General features: G+C 38.5%; 1 protein-coding gene across 3 annotated transcripts in view; it reads right to left on the minus strand.

The window, feature by feature from the left end:
* Nucleotides 1-20,336, minus strand: part of ROS1 (ROS proto-oncogene 1, receptor tyrosine kinase) — a 156,993-nt gene that overhangs the window by 129,322 nt on the left and 7,335 nt on the right. For 2 of the 3 annotated variants that reach the window (XM_054491544.2, XM_054491543.2), the window contains exons 2-5: nucleotides 13,800-13,844; nucleotides 11,593-11,652; nucleotides 9,858-9,884; nucleotides 4,938-4,998 (exon numbers count right to left, since the gene is read on the minus strand). In XM_054491544.2, coding sequence (XP_054347519.2) covers nucleotides 4,938-4,998; nucleotides 9,858-9,884; nucleotides 11,593-11,652; nucleotides 13,800-13,844 — 193 coding nt within the window. The remainder of the gene's footprint in view (nucleotides 1-4,937; nucleotides 4,999-9,857; nucleotides 9,885-11,592; nucleotides 11,653-13,799; nucleotides 13,845-20,336) is intronic. The other variant, XM_054491542.2, reaches the window with a different exon arrangement.

Raw genomic sequence — 20,336 nt, forward strand, 5'->3', positions numbered from 1 at the left:
TTCTGAGCTGTCCAGTTTTCTCTTACAATACCATTCTCTTACAGGCCGGGGGAGCCAGTGCTCAGAGCATGTCTGTGGCACAACAGAACCATCCATTATCCTGGGATGCGTACCCCAATATATTCCTGAAATTTTATACTCTAATTCTACTATTGCTGTGCATCTTAACAACAAATTTTTTTTATATGTACAGAGCAATTGCCTTTACTCCAAAGGACGCTATGATCGGCTGTTTCACATTATAAAATATTTCAGGACATCTAAACATTAGACATATTACAATTGGCAGCAATTTCTCAGGTGCTGCTTGCCAGGCATGGTACTAAGGGCTAGATTTCTGAATGGTATGTCACTGGGATGAAATGATTTTACTTTACTTTTTATATTTTTCCAAAATTGTGATGAATTTAATGCTTTGGCTTTCTTTTATAGAAACAAATCAGCACCCTGGTTGAGAAAGCATGGTAAATTTGGTAGGGAGCTTAAAATGGTTAATTAAAAACTCCCAGGACCTTACTCTGGTTAAGAGAAAATTGATACAATTCTCATCATTACAGACACCAGACACGGACCAAATAAAGTCCATACTCTGTAATCCCGAAAAATCAAGGCCATTGTCATCTGAGGCCCTAGCCCACAAAGAGGCCTAGCACAACCCTTCTCTGCTGATTCTTCTTTTTATAGTTCATTTTTTACTATTATAACTGAATAAGCAAAGCACACCTCCATTTTCCTTCCCTTTCTTGTTGTGAGACTCTCGATAGCAGGAATTAGGTATGCTGTGGACACCTTGAAGGGGTGTCCAATGATGGAGTTGTCAGCAGAGTGAGGAAAAATAACCAGGAGGCATCAGAAATGACAAAAGTTGAGAATTGGGCAGATGTGATCAGTTATATAAGTACAAGTAAATGTAAATATCATAGCTAAACATAGACATATTTCAAAGCCATGGTGATACATATGAAAAAAAAAGGTAAAGTAGGTTTATGCTAAAATATCAAGGCAAAGAGAGAGCCAAATGAAAAAGGGAAGCTAGACTGAGCTCCATCCTATTTTCAGTACATGGCACAGTGGGTAAGAAAAGGCTCTGTTACCAGGCAGCTGGGTTATAATTTCAGAGATACCCTTTACCAGTTATGTGGCCTCAAGCAAGGATATAAACTTTGTGCCTCAATTTTCTCACCTGTAAAATGAGGTTAATAATAGTATGTATAACTCTGAGGACAAAAGGAGCTAATACATATTAATTAATGAGAAAAGTGGTCAACTCATAAATGCCTAATAAAAAATAGCTATTTTTGGCCAGGCATGGTGGCTCATGCCTAGCTACTCAGGAGGCTGAGGCAGGAGGGTTGCTTGAGCTCAGGAGTTTGAGGTTACAGTGAGCTGTGATTGTGTCCCTGTACTCCAGCCTGGGTGATAGAGTGAGACTCTGTCACTCTCTCTCATATATATACACACACACACACACACACACACACACACACACACACATGCATGCATATTTTTGTATATGCAAATATATATGTTTATTTATTTATTTATTATGTTATTAGCTATTTATTTAATATGTTATTAGCTATTATCATTTTCCATCATGTGAAAAGAGATATGGGAAGTATCTAAAATGAATATAGCATACTCACCGATAAATGACCTAGAAATCAGATGTGTTAAAGACAAATAAGGTCTTAGGATCATGGACGAAAGGATTCATTATAACAGACTACAGATATGGTCTTTAAGTACAAATGTCTTTATTTAGACTTGGTACATCTCATTTGTTAGTGGTACATAGACATTGATCCATAGCCAATGAGAAAATAAAAATAAAGCATTGATTACACTTGTATTCTAACAGAATTGTATAATTAAGCTGGTAATATAATTTTAGAATATATTAAAGGAATGTAAATAAAAGATGCCACAGTTCCTCAGTTCTGGTGTTCTTAGTTTCTCAGAAATTTTTTATGGTTCCCTGAACCAAAAGAATTCTCTAACCGTTCAATTTTTTAAGTAGTATAACTTAATAAGTATGTGTTAATACCAAATTGACTAACAATTTGGTATCTAACAATTTGGTAGATATTTGAAACAAATAAGAAATTGAAAGATAAAACTGTATATTTATTTCATCCTTAAATAAAAATAATTGCATACTAATGGGGCCTGTGTACCTCTTGGGAACTGCACAAGTCCTCCAATCTTATGATCAGATTGGGTATCACCGTCCCACAGATTTCACATATCTCTGTGTTTACCTTGAGTGTTTAAAATACTCCATGGCTCCCCATGAGATTGCTGTAATGGCCTGGAGCACATCAGTGCACAGCTTGGAAACCATAAAATATATATTTTATCCACAGCTAATTCCCGTGACACAGAAAAAAAAATGTAATATCACTACCTCTCCACAGAAATGTCTAGGGTATCTTTTGTGGGACACTAAAGGGCAGAAGCAAATCAGAACAGCAAGATAAGATTCCCCTTCTGATTTCCATCAGCCACTGAGAGCAAGGAACAAGCCACTGAGTCAAGAACTACAACGTATGGAAGAGCCAAGCATCCTTCAGACTTAAGGGAACTGTCTACAGCTCGGTGGGAGGATGCCCTAGGGAATTCTGGAAATGATATCTGCTGACATCCAAGCCATGACTTATCAAAGCACTGGCCTTTTAGAAACTACTGGAGAGTTAACACACTAAGGCAAAGCTACCTTGACATGCCCAACCTACTCTGAAATCAGGCAGAGGGAGCTGATAAACACCCAAGCCCCCTACTTGCTCAAAATCTAACACTGAGAAGCATAGCTTCTGTACATTTTACAAATTCCTACAGCCTTTTGGGGAGTCATACACAGTACGCACTCTATCGGATAACTGTTAGCTGAATAATGAAAGGTACATTCAATACAGTATGCCTATACCTTCCAGTGATTAAAACATACTGCCCAAGGTAATTTACAGATTCAATGCCATCCCCATCAAGCTACCAATGATTTTCTTCACAGAACTGGAAAAAACTACTTTAAAGTTCATATGGAACCAAAAAAGAGCCCACATCACCAAGTCAATCCTAAGCCAAAAGAACAAAGCTGGAGGCATCACGCCACCTGACTTCAAACTATACTACAAGGCTACAGTAACCAAAACAGCACACTGTTACCAAAACAGAGATATAGATCAATGGAACAGAACAGAGACCTCAGAAATAATGCCAAATATCTACAACTGTCTGATCTTTGACAAACCTGACAAAAACAAGAAATGGTGAAAGGATTCCCTATTTAATAAATGGTGCTGGGAAAACTGGCTAGCCATATGTAGAAAGCTGAAACTGGATCCCTTCCTTACACCTTATACAAAAATCAATTCAAGATGGATTAAAGACTTTAATGTTAGATCTAAAACCATAAAAACCCTAGAAGAAAACCTAGGCAATACCATTCAGGACATAGGCATGGGCAAGGACTTCATGTCTAAAACACCAAAAGCAATGGCAACAAAAGCCAAAATTGACAAATGGGATCTAATTAAACTAAAGAGCTTCTGCACAGCAAAAGAAACTACCATCAGAGTGAACAGGCAACCTACAAAATGGGAGAAAATTTTTGCAATCTGTTCATCTGACAAAGGGCTAATATCCAGAATCTACAAAGAACTCAAACAAATTTACAAGAAAAAAACAAACAACTCCATCAACAAGTGGGTGAAGGATATGAACAGACACTTCTCAAAAGAAGACATTTATGCAGCCAAAAGACACATGAAAAAATGCTCACCATCACTGGCCATCGGAGAAGTGCAAATCAAAACCGCAATGAGATACCATCTCACATCAGTTAGAATGGTGATCATTAAAAAGTTGGGAAACAACAGGTGCTGGAGAGGATGTGGAGATATAGGAACACTTTTAAACTGTTGGTGGGACTGTAAACTAGTTCAACCATTGTAGAAGTTAGTGTGGCGATTCCTCGGGGATCTAGAACTAGACATACCATTTGACCCAGCAATCCCATTACTGGGTATATACACAAAGGATTATTAATCATGCTGCTAGAAAGACACATGCACACGTATGTTTATTGCGGCACTATTCACAATAGCAAAGACTTGGAACCAACCCAAATGTCAACAATGATAGACTGGATTAAGAAAATGTGGCACATATACACCATGGAATACTACGCAGCCATAAAAAATGATGAGTTCATGTCTTTTGTAGGGACATGGATGAAACTGGAAACCATCATTCTCAGCAAACTATCGCAAGGACAAAAAACCAAACATCACATGTTCTCACTCATAGGTGGGAATTGAACAATGAGAACACATGGACACAGGAAGGAGAACATCACACACCGGGGCCTGTTGTAGGGTGGGGGGAGGGGGAAGGGATAGCATTAGGAGATATAACTAGTGTTAAATGACGAGTTAATGGGTGCAGCACATCAACATGGCACATGTATACATATGTAACAAACCTGCACGTTGTGCACATGTACCCTAAAACTTAAAGTATAATTTAAAAAGAAAGAAAAAATAAATAAATAAATAATATCAAGTGACATTCACTTCGATTAAGTAGTAATTAAAAAAAAAAACAGTGGCATTCTCTGACATCAAGTCTGCTCAGGATGTACATTTGTCTGTCATTAAGATAGAAGTGAGTGTACCTACTGAACTTGAGGACAAAATCTGGTCCTAAACATTAGTCAGGTACTGTTTCCTCTGTTTTGTTCTGAAAGAAGAATCTTGCTGAATCTTTATCAGAATGGCCTATACGTTTGAAATTATTGAATTCTCTAAGTAGATATTTTTTATTATATGGAGATGCAGAAGTCAAGATGTTTTGAGAGGTGTTTCATTATCTTTACATAAGTACAAGTCACTAGAGTGGTGCAGACTATTTTTTAAAAGTCGAGTGTGTCCTCTTACCCAGTACTTCTTCTTCATATGCACCTTCTGCACTGCTGCAGCCAACCTCACACGACTCCTGCTGTGGAAGACAGGGAGCATGACAGTCAGGGCAGCCTTGGTACTGGTTTTGCTGATAAGCTTCAACTAAATTTTGAAATCCGAATGCCTAATATACAACTATATCTTTTCCCAATATACGAGTAAATCTTTGAAATCGGAGTGCCTAATACGCAAGTACATCTTTATGTCAACTATTTCCCCCGCAGTAAAATTCCCACTTGCTAGACTGGCACTTCCCAAACTTTTGACCATGCTCCATAGCAAAAAATAATTTAACAAAACAACTTAGTACACACATACATGTTGAAAAAAAGATTCCTGAAATGATCATTACTTTTCCCTCCATTTTTAGAAGTTTTATTGAAATATATTCACCTGCCATAAACTCACTTATTTAAAGTACACAGTTCAGTGCTGTTAGAATATTCAGAGTTATGCAATAATCACCACAATCTAATTTTAGAATATTTTTGTTGTCCCCAAAAGAAACCCCTTGTCTGTGATGTGCTCTTATATGTACAATGATATTCTATTCTATTGTTTCATTTTGTTTAATGTGACTCTTGGTTGGCTGAATTGATTTGACGACCCTCTAATGTGTCACATCGTATAGTTTGAAAAAACACTGAGCTTAGCAGTACAATTATCTGCTTGCCATCTTGGTCAATGTTTTAATGAGCTTAAAACCTAAAACTTTAGAGTAAAATGATGCTTAGGGATTACCTATTTATTTTATATATCCCAGTCTTCCTTGGAAAATTAAAAGTTGACTATAAATTTGTATAGTAGCTGAACATTTCAATGAATATCTTTATACCAATGTTGAGTTTTAAAATCTATGAAAACTTAATGATATTTACATTTTATCTCATTAACGAAAAATACAGTACATAATTTGATGACTGAAACACAAATTTCCTGCAACTCTTAACAGATGCATTAACATCAGCTACAAAACACACACACACATACTTGCAGAAAAGGCACAATATTGTAAAACTACAACACAATCACGATCAATCTTCCTGCTGTCTTTCAATTTGTAACTATAATACCTAGGACAACATGCTATTGTTTCTCATGGTAATAGCGGAAAGCAGGCACAATACATTTGCCCTAAAAAGAAGAGCTATAACTTGCAAATACGAACATTTCAATGATTGATCTGCATACTAAAAGGAAGGGCGCCTGATAAACCCAGGTTTGCTTAGTTAAGGATTAATTTAAATACCTCAGTTTGGGTTTGGAATTATTTAATTTCAAGTTTAGTATATATTTCACATCCTGTTTACATATTTTAGTGAAGCCTTCGACATATTTATTAACTGCAGAGAATAAACAAACCAATTTACAGCAAAATTATTATATAACATGCGGGTTTTTTTCCCCAAAAAAGAAAACTGAGGAGACGAGAGGAGATGTATTTGGAAATACAGATTATTTTGAAATATAGCTAGTCCTGACAATCAGGGGAAATTGTGGTCCGTTTTTTTCTGATATTTTCAGGGGAAATCGATAATAAAATTCCCATCCTTCTGGGAGTTTAAAAGTTATCTCAAGTGGAGGCAAAGCTAACAAGTACGTTTCCTTCTCTCAATCTCTCTCTCTCTCTCTCTTTCTCTCACTCCCTCCCTCCCACTCCCTCCATCCCCCCACTCCTTTCACCTTCCTTCACCCCTCCCTGAACCATGGTGGCAATTCAACATTGGACTTCAAATAAAGTTATCCAGTGTTTCTCAAGCTTGAGTTGCCTAGAGAGAATCTAAAGATGGTTGGATTTAAGGAATTTACAGAATCTGAGCCGGAAGCCCCTGGATGGGACATTCATGTGGAATATTCCGTTACTGAGCTGCCATTCCCACAGTGGAGGCCAAGTTTACTCTTCCCAGGGGCTACATCAGCTTGCTCTCTCCGTTCCCCCACATTCCCATCTTCCTCATCGTAGTCAGTCCATCTTTATTGTCCCTCTGGCTCCACCCTTGGTTTCCCAGACTGGCACATAGGCTGCCAGTGCCCTTTCCAGCTTCTGTAACACTAGGAAGCCTCGCCCACTGCCCTCCATATGAACTGAGGCATTGTTCCCTTAAAAATTATTCATTCATTCATTCAAGAATATTTGAACAATTGGCCTTTTTCATGCCAAGCATGGTTTTGGGATCTAAGAATATGACAGTAAGCAAGAAAGTTAAACTCCCTGCCTTACAGGACTTCCCTTAGAAGGAGGTAGATAATAACTGAGTGACAAATTTGTAAAAAGAAAAAATAATTCTGATAATGAAAATTGCTAGGACAAAAATAAGTCAAAGGCACAGGTATAACTAGGCAGAGAAGGAGACTTTATTAGGGTGATCCAAGCCAAGACTTCAGTCATTAGGAGGAGCTGGGCTTGCAGAGATCTGGGCAAAAGCAGAAGCAACAGCATGATGAAAACTTTAAGGCAGGAATGTGTCTTCTATGTCAAGAAAGAGAGAAAGGTCAGTGTGGCCAGCACAGAGGCCAAGGGGAGAGTGTGAGATGAAGTCAAGACAGGCAGGCAGTGGAGCTGGTAGACGTTTGTAGTTTGTAATTTCTTCCAAAGAGCAGTAAAAAGCCATTGAAATGTTTCAGGTACAATAAGATCAATTGGCTATAATAAGATCTATTTTGACTATTTATATATTACATATATAAATAGATATATGTATATATATTCTATTGTTTCATTCTATGTATAGCTATATAGCTAAAGGCCAAGATGCAATGATAAGATCTAATTTGTGTTTTAAATTATCAGGGATAAGCCATCTCACTAGCTATCATCATTTTCCAAGTTCTATTTCACTGAGCTATCACTTTCAAGATTATTCCTTCCAAGAAATATGAATTGCAAAAATGACAAGCTTCCTACGTTCAAACATCAATGAGTAAGGAGTTTGATTTCCTAAAGGTGTGGATAACTGAGGTGATAGATAGATAGATAGATAGATAGATAGATAGATAGATAGATAGATAGATATACACATAGCATGTATTCCTGTTCAGTTCTACTTTATTTAAAGTGAAACATTTTAAAGTGTAAAATAGCAAAGTATAAAGAGAAAGAATAGTTATACAAGTTATAACGCTGAGAGGAAAGATTCACACTATATAAGCACAGAAAACTGAGCAGCACAATGATTAACAAAGAATTAGCGCATTACAGATCTAATCCTAGGCTACTTCCATGCTTTAAAGGCTCTCTCTCCCTGATTTTCCTGACACTGGTACATTTATCCTAGGGACTATTCTTTGGGGGTAATTTTGCTTTCATCACATAAAAGGATTCGCAGGCAATTTTTTTTCTATCTCAATCAGGAGAGACCTTTGTCCCTTTACATATGGGTGACCTTTCTCCTCTGTTTTCTCTCTCTCTTCTTAGCCAACCCTCACCTCCACCCATCCCCAAGAAAAATTGCTCAGATGCGATTTTTATAACCAACCAGTAACAACTGAGAAAACATGCCAATTTAATTTTTTGTTTGTATTTTTGCTTTCTATTAAGAGGGAATTTTTTCTGTTTTACTAATGAATGATAATTTATACTCCTTCCCCAGGCTTCTGGTTACCAGTTTCAAAGATATTTAAAAAAGAATACAACACAGGTTTTAAAATTTTTTTCTTTAGGGGACAGTCGTGCTATGTTTCCTAGGATGCTCTCAAACTCCTGACCTCCAGCAATCCTCCTACTTGAGCCTCCCAAGTAGCTGGGACTACAGGTGCACACCACCATACCTGGCCAACATAGGTTTTAAACTGATAAATAATGTAGCTTCTTCATATCATCTATTGTCAAATAACCTTATTTAGAAGGGATGAAATACAGGACAGGTAAGCTCAGTTGAAGACTAAGTAGGAAACATCAAAACGTCAAGGTCTCTTTGAAAGAGAGAAAACCAATGTAGCAGATGTTGCTTAGAGGACCATAAGGACACCTGGGCAGGGCAGTGTGAGACATCACTTAACATTGGGAGAAGGGGTGGGGAGAAGCTGTGTTGCAAAATGTTGGCAAAGGATTTTGTTGCATAAGAAAGAAAATTGCGGCCAGGCTTGGTGGCTCATGCCTGTAATCCCAGCACTTCGGGAGGCTGAGGTGGGCGGATCACTTGAAATCAGGAGTTCGAGATCAGCCTGGCCAACATGGCAAAAACCTATCTCTACTAAAAATACAAAGTTAGCCACGTATGGTGGCACATGCCTGTAGCCCCAGCTACTCAGAAAGTTGAGGCAGGAGAATCACTTAAACCTGGGAGGCAGAGGTTGCAGTCAGCCAAGATTGCACCACTGCACTCCACCCTGGATGACAGAGTGAGACTGTGAGAAGAAAGAAAGAAAAGAAAGGGAGAGAAAGAGAGGGAGAAAGCAAGAAAGTAAGAAAGCAAGCAAGCAAGAAAGAAAAGAAAGAAAGAGTTGCAATTAAAGGATTCTCTTTTCATGTCCTATATTTAATGACAGAGCACTATACATTGTGGGAAAGAAAATGGAATCAGCAGAGATATCTCTGAATGTGCCTCTTCCTTCTCTCCCCTCCATTATCTCAACTCCAACTCTGCCCAGGGTCCAGAGATTATAACCTCCCAAACCAGATTAGAGTAATATATATATACATATGGTGAATGTGTGTGTATGCACATAGGAACATATATATTATATACATGCACATAGATACATAAAACAGTAAATATTTGTGCCAAATTGGAATTTTACAGTCATTTGTATACTCAAAGTAATAACACTTTGAGGAAAAATGTCTCAGTGCTCTGAGAATACCTTAGGTTTCTTCACCCCTATTTTAAAAGCTTTTTAGAGACAGAGATAAAGACATATGGCTTGATGACATCTTTTTTGTGATTGCCAACTCACCTCACAAACGGTGGTATAAGTATCATTCTGCATAGAAAAAAAAGACTAATTAAAATCTTGAAAGTTGTAAATAATTTTAGTGACACTGAGCTGTACATTCATTTCATATTAATTTATTGCCCCACCATTGATAAACAACCAAAAAACCAACAAAAACAAGAGAGCCCAGAGCAGAACTTCCTGTCTAGGCAGGACACTGTATAAGCAGCTCTAAAAATTAAGCTGTTTGCATCACTGGAAAAACGGGAGAATATGATGTCCACCAGAAAAGTCTCAGCAGGCTGAGGTAATCTGTGGTGGACCAAGTTAGAGAGTGAAGGAGTATTTGCAAATGCCAAAGGTAAACAGAACAGGAAGTGAAAACCACCAATAGCTCTTGCTAGCAAAGGACAGCAGATTCCTCTGCCCACGCTGGCCCCTGCAGCAGCCACACGGCCTCCTGGATTGTTTCCCAGCAATAAATGGTGCTTCCCATTCATTCCTTCAGCAAATGTTGACTGAGCAGCTGCTATACGCCCTGCACTGTATTCAATGCAAGACATAACAATCTAAAAAAGACAGAGAGCATCCTGCCCCAACGGTGCTTACATGTTGGGATAAAAGATACTAAACACACAACTAGACAAATTACTTGTTTGAGTTGCAATTTCTGAGAAATATTTAATAGCCACTAAGTCCAGATAGCACATGCTGTACCTTTTGGTAACTTCCATTCTGTGGGGCACTCAGTCACAAATGTGAGAGTGGGCATAGGTAACTGCTGTGATAGAACTTTGCAAGGACACACTATATAAGTAAAACTATGAATATACTCGAAAAACTATGTATATAAAAAGAGGTTAATGCATTATTTAAATCTCAATTTTATGATTTAACTCATTAATAGAAAATGACATTAGGATTCCCCAGCATTACCACAATTCTTATTGATTTAAACCCTGACCTGAACAACCTAAACAAGGGAACCCACTTTTAAATGGCAAAATTCTTAATCATGTGATCAGAGTAGTTACAATATGACAGGCTCTATCTTTAGGAGAAAGATTCTGTTATTATCCTAAAATGGGTGAGGAATGTAAAGTACCAAGGGGTTAAGTACCTTAAGTTACACACTGAGTGGCAAAAGCCAGGCTACATAATAAAATGAAAAATAAAGTATCTGGAGATGTATTTCCTACATAAAGGGGAGTAAACCAGGTGTTTACGGCCCTGAGTTAGACACCTACCATATTTCCTGCATAGAAACTTCGAACATGACCTACGGCCCTGGTATCCAAGATGTGGTCTGGGAACCACCAGCACTGCAACACCTGGGAGCTTGTTACAAGTGCAGAATCTCAGGCTCTACCCAAGACCTATTGAATCAGAATCAGCATTTTAATAAGATCCCAGATAATTGCACATTAAAATTTGAGAAGCATAGGCCTAGGAAATTTAACAAATACCGGACATTCTACTAAAAAACATTTATAGTTTTGGAGCAATTGAACATCCCAGGGTTCTGTTATTTGCAATAACATTCCGTGACCTCTAGTCACATTAAAAATGTTAATCTCAATCTCTTTTCCATTACTATGTATTATCCAGGCTATCGGCTTTTTAGTTTTGTTTTGTTTTGTCTTAGGGTCAAGCAAACTAGTTGAAAGCCAATGGAAATGCAAATGGGAATCCTCTTACACAACTTTCCTCTTGAAAGAAACATCAGTATCAAAATAGAAATCTAATTAATACTTACACACTTTAAAGCACAGTTTTTCTGATCTACAGAGTCCCAAAAGTGACATCCTTGGATACACTGCAAGAGACAATAACAGACAATGGTGAGTGATTGAAGAAATGTGACTTTTTCTTGTCACCTGAAAGTACAACGTAGTAACAAAAAGCATCACTCTGTGTTTTAGAAATAGAAATCTACCAAGAAACCTGAGGCCTCCAAAGGATCCGGGATTTTGGGATTCCAAACAGAGCTGTCCTATCTACAGGTAGAACAAGGCTTGTGGCTCACTGCAGGGCCCAGAGTTGCTGAGTGGAGTTAAGCCTGGCATGTGCAGGCCTAGAAGCCAGAAAACAGCCAACCTTCAGGGAAGACACTGTACACTGGGGAGCTGTCAAAGGTAAAGCCCAGGATAATGTGGCATTGGTATATCCTGGGTCCCTAAGCTGTCCTCACATATCAAGCAAAACTCAAAACTGGAGATTTAACCAGATGGTAGCATGTCAAAACCTAAATAAGTAGACAGTTTGGGGAGTCAGCTGCCTACTAGCAGCTTTCACCCCACAGCTGCCCTGAAAACCCTGAGTTGCCCTGACCTGCTATTGGACAGATTTGATATATTTCTTGTTACCTTACTTAATTCATCTGTACCTGTCTTGACCATTCCTTCCACAGGCCATGGTGGCACCTGGATTCCTTTTTCTTACTTCCTGCTCAGTCTCCTTTGCCATCTCTTTTTGCCTCTCTCCACCCCTTTGGTGTTTGTGTTCTATCCTCAGCTTTTTCTCTTCTCACTCTTCTAGTTCTCCCGCAGCGAGTTCATCCCCTACCTCAGCTTCAAGTGATCTGGATGATGATATCCCCCAAACTTCTCACTGCAGCTGAGGCTCCTTCCTGAGCTCCAGACCCAGATATCCACTGGCTCATTAGATGTCTCCATTTAAGTTCCTACAAGCACTTCAAATCCATCATGTGGAATTCAATTCCTCACTTCCCATCCTCAAATTTGCTCTTTCTCCTGTGTTTCCCATTAACACGCTACATTCTCCTGAGTTGTCCAAGCCTGGAACCAGGGTGTCTTCTTCTCTCACCCCACTCTCCCCTCTCATGGAAAACCCATCACGAAGTCCTATTGACTTATCTTGTCATTAACAAAAATCCATCTGGGTTCCTCACTCACTGCCTCAATTTTCTGCTTTGCCATTTACCACTTGCCAAAAACCTCAGGGGGGACCCCTCTTGTTCCCACATTTGGAGTGACCTTTTTAAAACAAAACCTGGTTACAGTCTTCTCTTATCTAAAACTCTATATGTCTTTCCATCATCTTGTGAGTTAAGACCAACTTAGCAAGCATGGCAGACAAGGCCCTTCATGATCTGGCTCCATGTAACTTGGCAATTGGTATGTAACTGGGCAATTGGTCTTCCACCTCCCTACCCTCTATACATGTACCCCATTTTCCAAGCAAGCTGAAATGCTCAATTTCCTTAACAACTTAGGCTACTTCACACCTTTGTGTCTTGACAAAAAGGGCCTTCTCTGATCAATATGCTTTTTCCCCTCTAGTCCATCTGGAAAACTCTTCCTCTTTCTAGTTTTAGTTTGAAGGCCTTGCAGGCAAGTGAGGTGCCTTTTACTCTTGTGTATTCTCTTTTCACTCCTCACACACACCACAATTCTGGTTCTGATGATGCTGTCTGGCCATAATTTTATGCATATGTCTGTCTCTCTGGTTTTAAGTATGCATCTCAAAAAGGTTGAGAATCCTTTTAAACAGAGACCCTATTTTTTTCATTGTTAAATTTCTAGTTCCTGGCACAGTGCCTTGTGCAGGCTTATACCTTAAGTCACTAAACACTTGTTAAACAAATGAATACATGTGCAGAACAGTAATAAAACCATAAAATGTCAGTTAGAAGAAATATTAGAGACGATCTCAAATAACACATATTAAAACTAAATCTCAGAAAAATTAAGTAATTTGTCCAAAGCCACACAGTTATATAGAGACAAAATCATGCACTTGGATTGGTCCTGTGCTGTTTCCACTTCAACACACTTCATTTTTATATAAATTCAGACTTCTCATTATTTTCAATTTGTCTTCTTCCAGCAAGGATAAATGAGATTTTACTTAGCAATTCTTACTGTGATAAAATCTGATCATTGTCCCTTCATTATCAACACAAACATTGTAATATTCTTGACAATTGGAGAAATTACTTACCGGTTCACTCAGATTATGTGGTGTGCCAAGGTCAAGCTGCTGGCCCTGAAATGAAGAAGGAGGTAGTAAACACCAGCCATCAGTACTGAGTTCCGTGTAACTAACACACCTTTTAAAAAAGCTTCCTGAAATAACGTTGCCTCCTCAGCATTTTGTAACTCTAAAGTAAAGAGCCAAATGTTTTAGAGGCATTAAATTCATCACTACCAGACAAAATGCTGGTGCAAATTAGAGATATAATGTCTTAAGAATTTTGCAGGAACTACAAAGGTGGGAGTAAGAATGTGGCTATAGGGAGAGAGTCTCACGCAGAATTAAATAATCCTGTGGCATTGGTCAGTTAATCAAGTCAAAGGACTCCTAGGTTAGTGATGAATTGTGTTCAGACTCTCCTTTTTAAAATTAAGAGCAGGGAGAAAATGCAAATTGCTATATAGTAAAACATAAGATTACTCTTTGATGGCTCACATACAAATTTTAAGAACTTTTTTATACTGGAGGAAAATAAAAGAAATAGGAACTAAGGACAGAGATCTATAAATTGCTCATTATCTCTCTGGTCATAATTTGAATAGAGTCCTTCATAAACAAAACAGTTTACAAAGGATGGCAATCAGATAATCTGGGCCATCAGATAAGTACCCACATAGTGTTCTGTGCTTGGTAGAGAGAAGAGAGCAGCATTCTATCACTGAGCTCACTGAGCATGCTCCTCCTTTCTATCCATTTGGCTCTTCACTCCATCCTCAGCACCTAGAACACTGCCTGACAGAAACAGGTGTTCAATAAATACTGATATGCTAAAGGAGTAAATCCATTAATTCAAAGTGGTTTCCCATGTAAGGATGCTCCAAAAGTCCCTTGAAAACATTATCCAATGGCTTAATATTGTGTGGGTTGACTTGAAAAGTAATCAGACTCAAGAACCAAAGAACAAATGTTGCCTATTTTTTTCCTTAATTTGAAGCATGAGTGAGGATTCCTTTAAACTCCATTCCCTAACCGGTTATATTTGTAGGAAAAGAAGAAGGATGATTATTGGCTTTTGTATTTAGATAATAAACATTTAGATAGTAAGAATTCTATCTGTTAGATGCATTTTGTAACCAAGTGCTTAATAGTACTTTCCCTAACTGGTTATATTTGTAGGAAAAGAAGAAGGATGATTATTGGATTTTGTTTTTAGATAATAAAGATTTAGATAGTAAGAATTCTATCTGTTAGATGAATTTTGCAACCAAGTACTTAACAGTACTTTGTTTTCATGATTTTGTTCAAAAGGTGGTTGAATCGCAAGCAAATAAAAATCAGGTGAGAGATAATGAGTTGAAAATTGAATCTTTTCCTACCCCTTCAAAAATGCATGTTAACTCATAAAAGCAAAAGGGTGGATGCTGGGTAGTCTTTGTGTTCCATTTTAAACAGTAGGAGAGCAGAGATATTTCTTGATGATCATAGTAACATTGTAACAGTAGTGAGTCCTGATGGCTCTTCTCAGGAGTACATTTAACGGGCTGAGTGAAATGACCATCAAATGGTTTTGGGCAGAGTAAACCTCACAGTCAGGTCTAAGGGTTTCTAATGAGGCAGATTTTGTCAACACTCTTCCCTAATCTCCACTCATTCCCCATTCTTCTCCTCACAATTACAATAGCTAACATTTATTGAATTATTGCTATGCTCCAGGCATTCTTATAGGTGTTTTACACTAAATCTCATTGAATCATCTCAGCAACCCTATAAGGTAGCTGCTATAATTAACCTCATTTTACAGCTGGGGCACAGGGAAGTTTAGTAAATTACCTGGATTAGGATTTGAAGGGGGCAGAGTGATTGACTCCAGAACCTGTGCTCTTAACCGGATGCCTTCCATAATCTCCACCAAAATCACATTTTTCATTTTGAACATTAGGATCCCCGCTGGTTTGCCTTAGCTCCAACTACTCCAATTATCTGCTTCCAATAGTCAAATTCAGTCCCAGCTTTCAAACTTTCTTAACCTAATACCCACTTCTTGACATAAGCTTTTCTATTCTGCCCACCTCAGCCAGAACTAATCTCATTCTTTACTTCCTACCCTAATAAATGTTGTGGGGTGGTGGGATGGGGGAGGGATAGCATTAGGAGATATACCTAATGCTAAATGACGAGTTAATGGGTGCAGCACACCAACATGGCACATGTATACATATGTAACTAACCTGCACGTTGTGCACATGTACCCTAAAACTTAATGTATAATAATAAAATTTAATAATAATAATAATAATAATAATAAATGGAACTGAGCAGAATGATCTGTATTTTAATTCCACGTGATATTTGCTCCCAATGTGATATTCTCAAAGTTACCTGTGCCATCTAAACTTAGTGGTCGTATCAGGGACATAAGTAGGATAATACTTAATTCATAAGCTTCTGTGAAGATTCAATTAAATGCATTAATTATTATAGTGCAGTGCAGGCACTTAGAAATGTATTAGTAGTATTATGTCCCAACTTGCTATTAACAGCCTTTTGCATACATATCTTTGGTTAGTTAAGCAATAATATCCTCAGATAAATTTGATATATAAGATTAGAGGTATATTTTCTCTTTCAATTTTGAGATTTAATAACCCATTCTTTTCTAGAAATTTATCCATTTACATCCAACCAACAATTCATGAAAATAGAAGTTTACCTGTACTTTTTCCAACTAGAAATGTTTTTCTCTTTGCCAATTTGATAGAAGAAAAATTGATAATTTATTTTTATTCTGCAATTCTGTGGTTGCTGTGAGGTTGAATATCTATCACTTGCTTTTTAGCCATTTTTTAAATATATATTATATATTATATTGGAATATATATATTGGAATATATATTATATTGGAATTATATATATTATATTGGAATATATATATATATAAGAAATATATATATATTTCCAATACCTTTTGGGGTACAAGTGGTTTTTGGTTACATGGATAAATTATATAGTGGTGAAGTCTGAGATCTTAGTGCACCTGTCACCCAAGTAGTATACGTTGTACCCAACATGTAGTTTTTCATCCCTCACTCCTCTCTTTCCCTCCCCCTTCTGAGTCTCCAAAGTCCATTATACCACTTTGTATGCTTTTGTGTACCCGTAGCTTAGCTACCACTTATAAGTGAGAACATACGGTATTTGGTTTTCTATTCCTGGCCAAATAATGGCCTCCATAGAATAATGGCCTCCAGCTCCATCCAAGTTGCTGCAAAGACATTATTTCTTTCCTTTTTATGGCTGAGTAGTATTCCATGGTGTATATATATCACATTTTTTTATCCACTCATCAGCTGATGGACACTTATACTTCTTTTTTGAAGTGGCTGTTTATATTCTAAATTCACCTTACATGCTTTTATGTGTATCAGGGATTTTTTCTTTAAAAACATTATTTTATCATGCGTAATACTTTTTTTCCACTTTTTGGCTTTGCTGTTATTGTATTCTGTTGTCATAACAGTTTAAGTTTCTAAGTAGTCAAATTTATTGATAATTTCTTTTTAGGGAGTCTAAATTTTTAAATTAGGCTTCTTAAGGCATTTCTACTTCAAGATTACAGAAACAGTCACCCCTAATTTCTTCTAATATTTTCATGAAGTAAACGCTTGCTTTGCTTTGTTTATTTGTCTGTTTGTATTTAAGTAAACCTTTCTGTTTTTGTTTCTTAGAAACAGAGTCACCCAGGCTAGAGCACAGTGGTGTGATCACAGCTGACTGCATCCTCGACCTCCCCGCTTAATCAATCCTCCCATCTCAGCCTCCTAAGTAGCTGGGACTACAGGTGCATGCCATGACGCCCAACTAATTTTTGTATTTGTTGTAGAGACAGGAGTCTCACCATGTTGCCCAGGCTGGTCTCAAACTCCTGGGCTGAAGGGATCTGTCCGCCTCAGGCTCCCATAGTGCTGGAATTACAGGCATGAGCCATCGCACTTAACCAAAAGTCATACTTTTTACAAAATATATCCTGAAATTTATTTGAATCTGGCAGTTAAGTAGGAATTTTTTATGCTAAATGGATAGCAATTCATTGGTTTGAATTGTCATCTTTATCATATTTCACATTCCTTTACGTACATGGTTTTATTTCTAGATTGTATTCTGTTTTTCTCACAGGTTTATTCCTGTAGCAATAAAAACTATGCTAATTTGTGAATATTTTATAAAATTTCTGAATTATGATCTTATATTATTTTGTTTTAATGTTATATATTGATATACAAGACAAGTTTTCATGTCTGTACATTAATTTTTTAAAAATCTTCCAAATCCTATTATTTCTAATAGTCTTTCAGTTGATTTTCAGTTTATTTCTTTGGAACTTGAGATACAAATCAAAAATAAATATATTCTCATCACCCTCTAATATTATAAGAGCACATCATGTTTGTAACAGCCTTTAACTGTCTAGTGATAGAAACCTTGATATCTGGGTAGGAGCCAAGATGGCCGAATAGGAACAGCTCCGGTCTACAGCTCCCAGCACGAGCGACGCAGAAGACGGATGATTTCTGCATTTCCATCTGAGGTACCGTGTTCATCTCACTAGGGAGTCCCAGACAGTGAGCGCAGGTCAGTGGGTGAGTGCACCGTGCACCAGCCGAAGCAGGGGCGAGGCACTGCCTCACTCGGGAAGCGCAAGGGGTCAGGGAGTTCCCTTTCCAGGGGTGACAGACGGCACCTGGAAAATCGGGCCACTCCCACCCGAATACTGTGCTTTTCCGACGGGCTTAGGAAACGGTGCCCCAGGAGAGTATTGCCCGCACCTGGCTCAGAGGGTCCTACGCCCACGGAGTCTCGCTGATTGCTAGCACAGCAGTCTGAGATCAAACAGCAAGGTGGCAGCGAGGCTGGGGGAGGGGCGCCCGCCATTGCCCAGGCTTGCTTAGGTAAACAAAGCAGCAGGGAAGCTTGAACTGGGTGGAGCCTACCACAGCTCAAGGAGGCCTGCCTGCCTCTGTAGGCTCCACCTCTGGGGGCAGGGCACAGACAAACAAAAAGACAGCAGTAACCTCTGCAGACTTAAATGTCCCTGTCTGACAGCATTGAGGAGAGCAGTGGTTCTCCCAGCACGCAGCTGGAGATCTGAGAACGGGCTGACTGCCTCCTCAAGTGGGTCCCTGACCCCTGACCCCTGAGCAGCCTAACTGGGAGGCAACCCCCAGCAGGGGCAGACTGACACCTCACATGGCCGGCCAGGTACTCCAACAGACCTGCAGCTGAGAGTCCTGTCTGTTAGAAGGAAAACTAACAGAAAGGACATCCACACCAAAAACCCATCTGTACATCACCATCATCAAAGACCAAAAGTAGATAAAACCACAAAGATGGGGAAAAAACAGAGCAGAAAAACTGGAAACTCTAAAAACCAGAGTACCTCTCCTCCTCCAAAGGAACGCAGTTCCTCACCAGCAACGGAACAAAGCTGGACGGAGAATGACTTTGACGAGCTGAGAGAAGAAGGCTTCAGACAATCAAATTACTCCGAGCTACGGGAGGATATTCAAACCAAAGGCAAAGAAGTTGAAAACTTTGAAAAAAATTTAGAAGAATGTATAACTAGAATAACCAATACAGAGAAGTGCTTAAAGCAGCTGATGGAGCTGAAAACCAAGGCTCGAGAACTACGTGAAGAATGCAGAAGCCTCAGGAGCCGATGCGATCAAATGGAAGAAAGGGTATCAGCCCTGGAAGATGAAATGAATGAAATGAAGCGAGAAGGGAAGATTAGAGAAAAAAGAATAAAAAGAAACGAGCAAAGCCTCCAAGAAATGTGGGACTATGTGAAAAGACCAAATCTACGTCTGATTGGTGTACCTGAAAGTGACGGGGAGAATGGAAACAAGTTGGAAAACACTCTGCAGGATATTATCCAGGAGAACTTCCCCAATCTAGCAAGGCAAGCCAACATTCAGATTCAGGAAATACAGAGAACGCCACAAAGATACTCCTCGAGAAGAGCAACTCCAAGACACATAATTGTCAGATTCACCAAAGTTGAAATGAAGGAAAAAATGTTAAGGGCAGCCAGAGAGAAAGGTCGGGTTACCATCAAAGGGAAGCCCATCAGACTAACAGCAGATCTCTCGGCAGAAACCCTACAAGCCAGAAGAGAGTGGGGGCCAATATTCAACATTCTTAAAGAAAAGAATTTTCAACCCAGAATTTCATATCCTGCCAAACTAAGCTTCATAAGTGAAGGAGAAATAAAATACTTTACAGACAAGCAAATGCTGAGAGATTTTGTCACCACCAGGCCTGCCCTAAAAGAGCTCCTGAAGGAAGCGCTAAACATGGAAAGGCACAACCAGTACCAGCCACTGCAAAATCATACCAAAATGTAAAGACCATCGAGACTAGGAAGAGACTGCATCAACTAACGAGCAAAATAACCAGCTAACATCATAATGGCAGGATCAGATTCACACATAACAATATTAACTTTAAATGTAAATGGACTAAATGCTCCAATTAAAAGACACAGACTGGCAAATTGGATAAAGACTC

This window comes from Pongo pygmaeus, chromosome 5 (genome assembly GCF_028885625.2).
Source record: "Pongo pygmaeus isolate AG05252 chromosome 5, NHGRI_mPonPyg2-v2.0_pri, whole genome shotgun sequence".
In the NCBI taxonomy this organism is placed as follows: domain Eukaryota; kingdom Metazoa; phylum Chordata; class Mammalia; order Primates; family Hominidae; genus Pongo; species Pongo pygmaeus.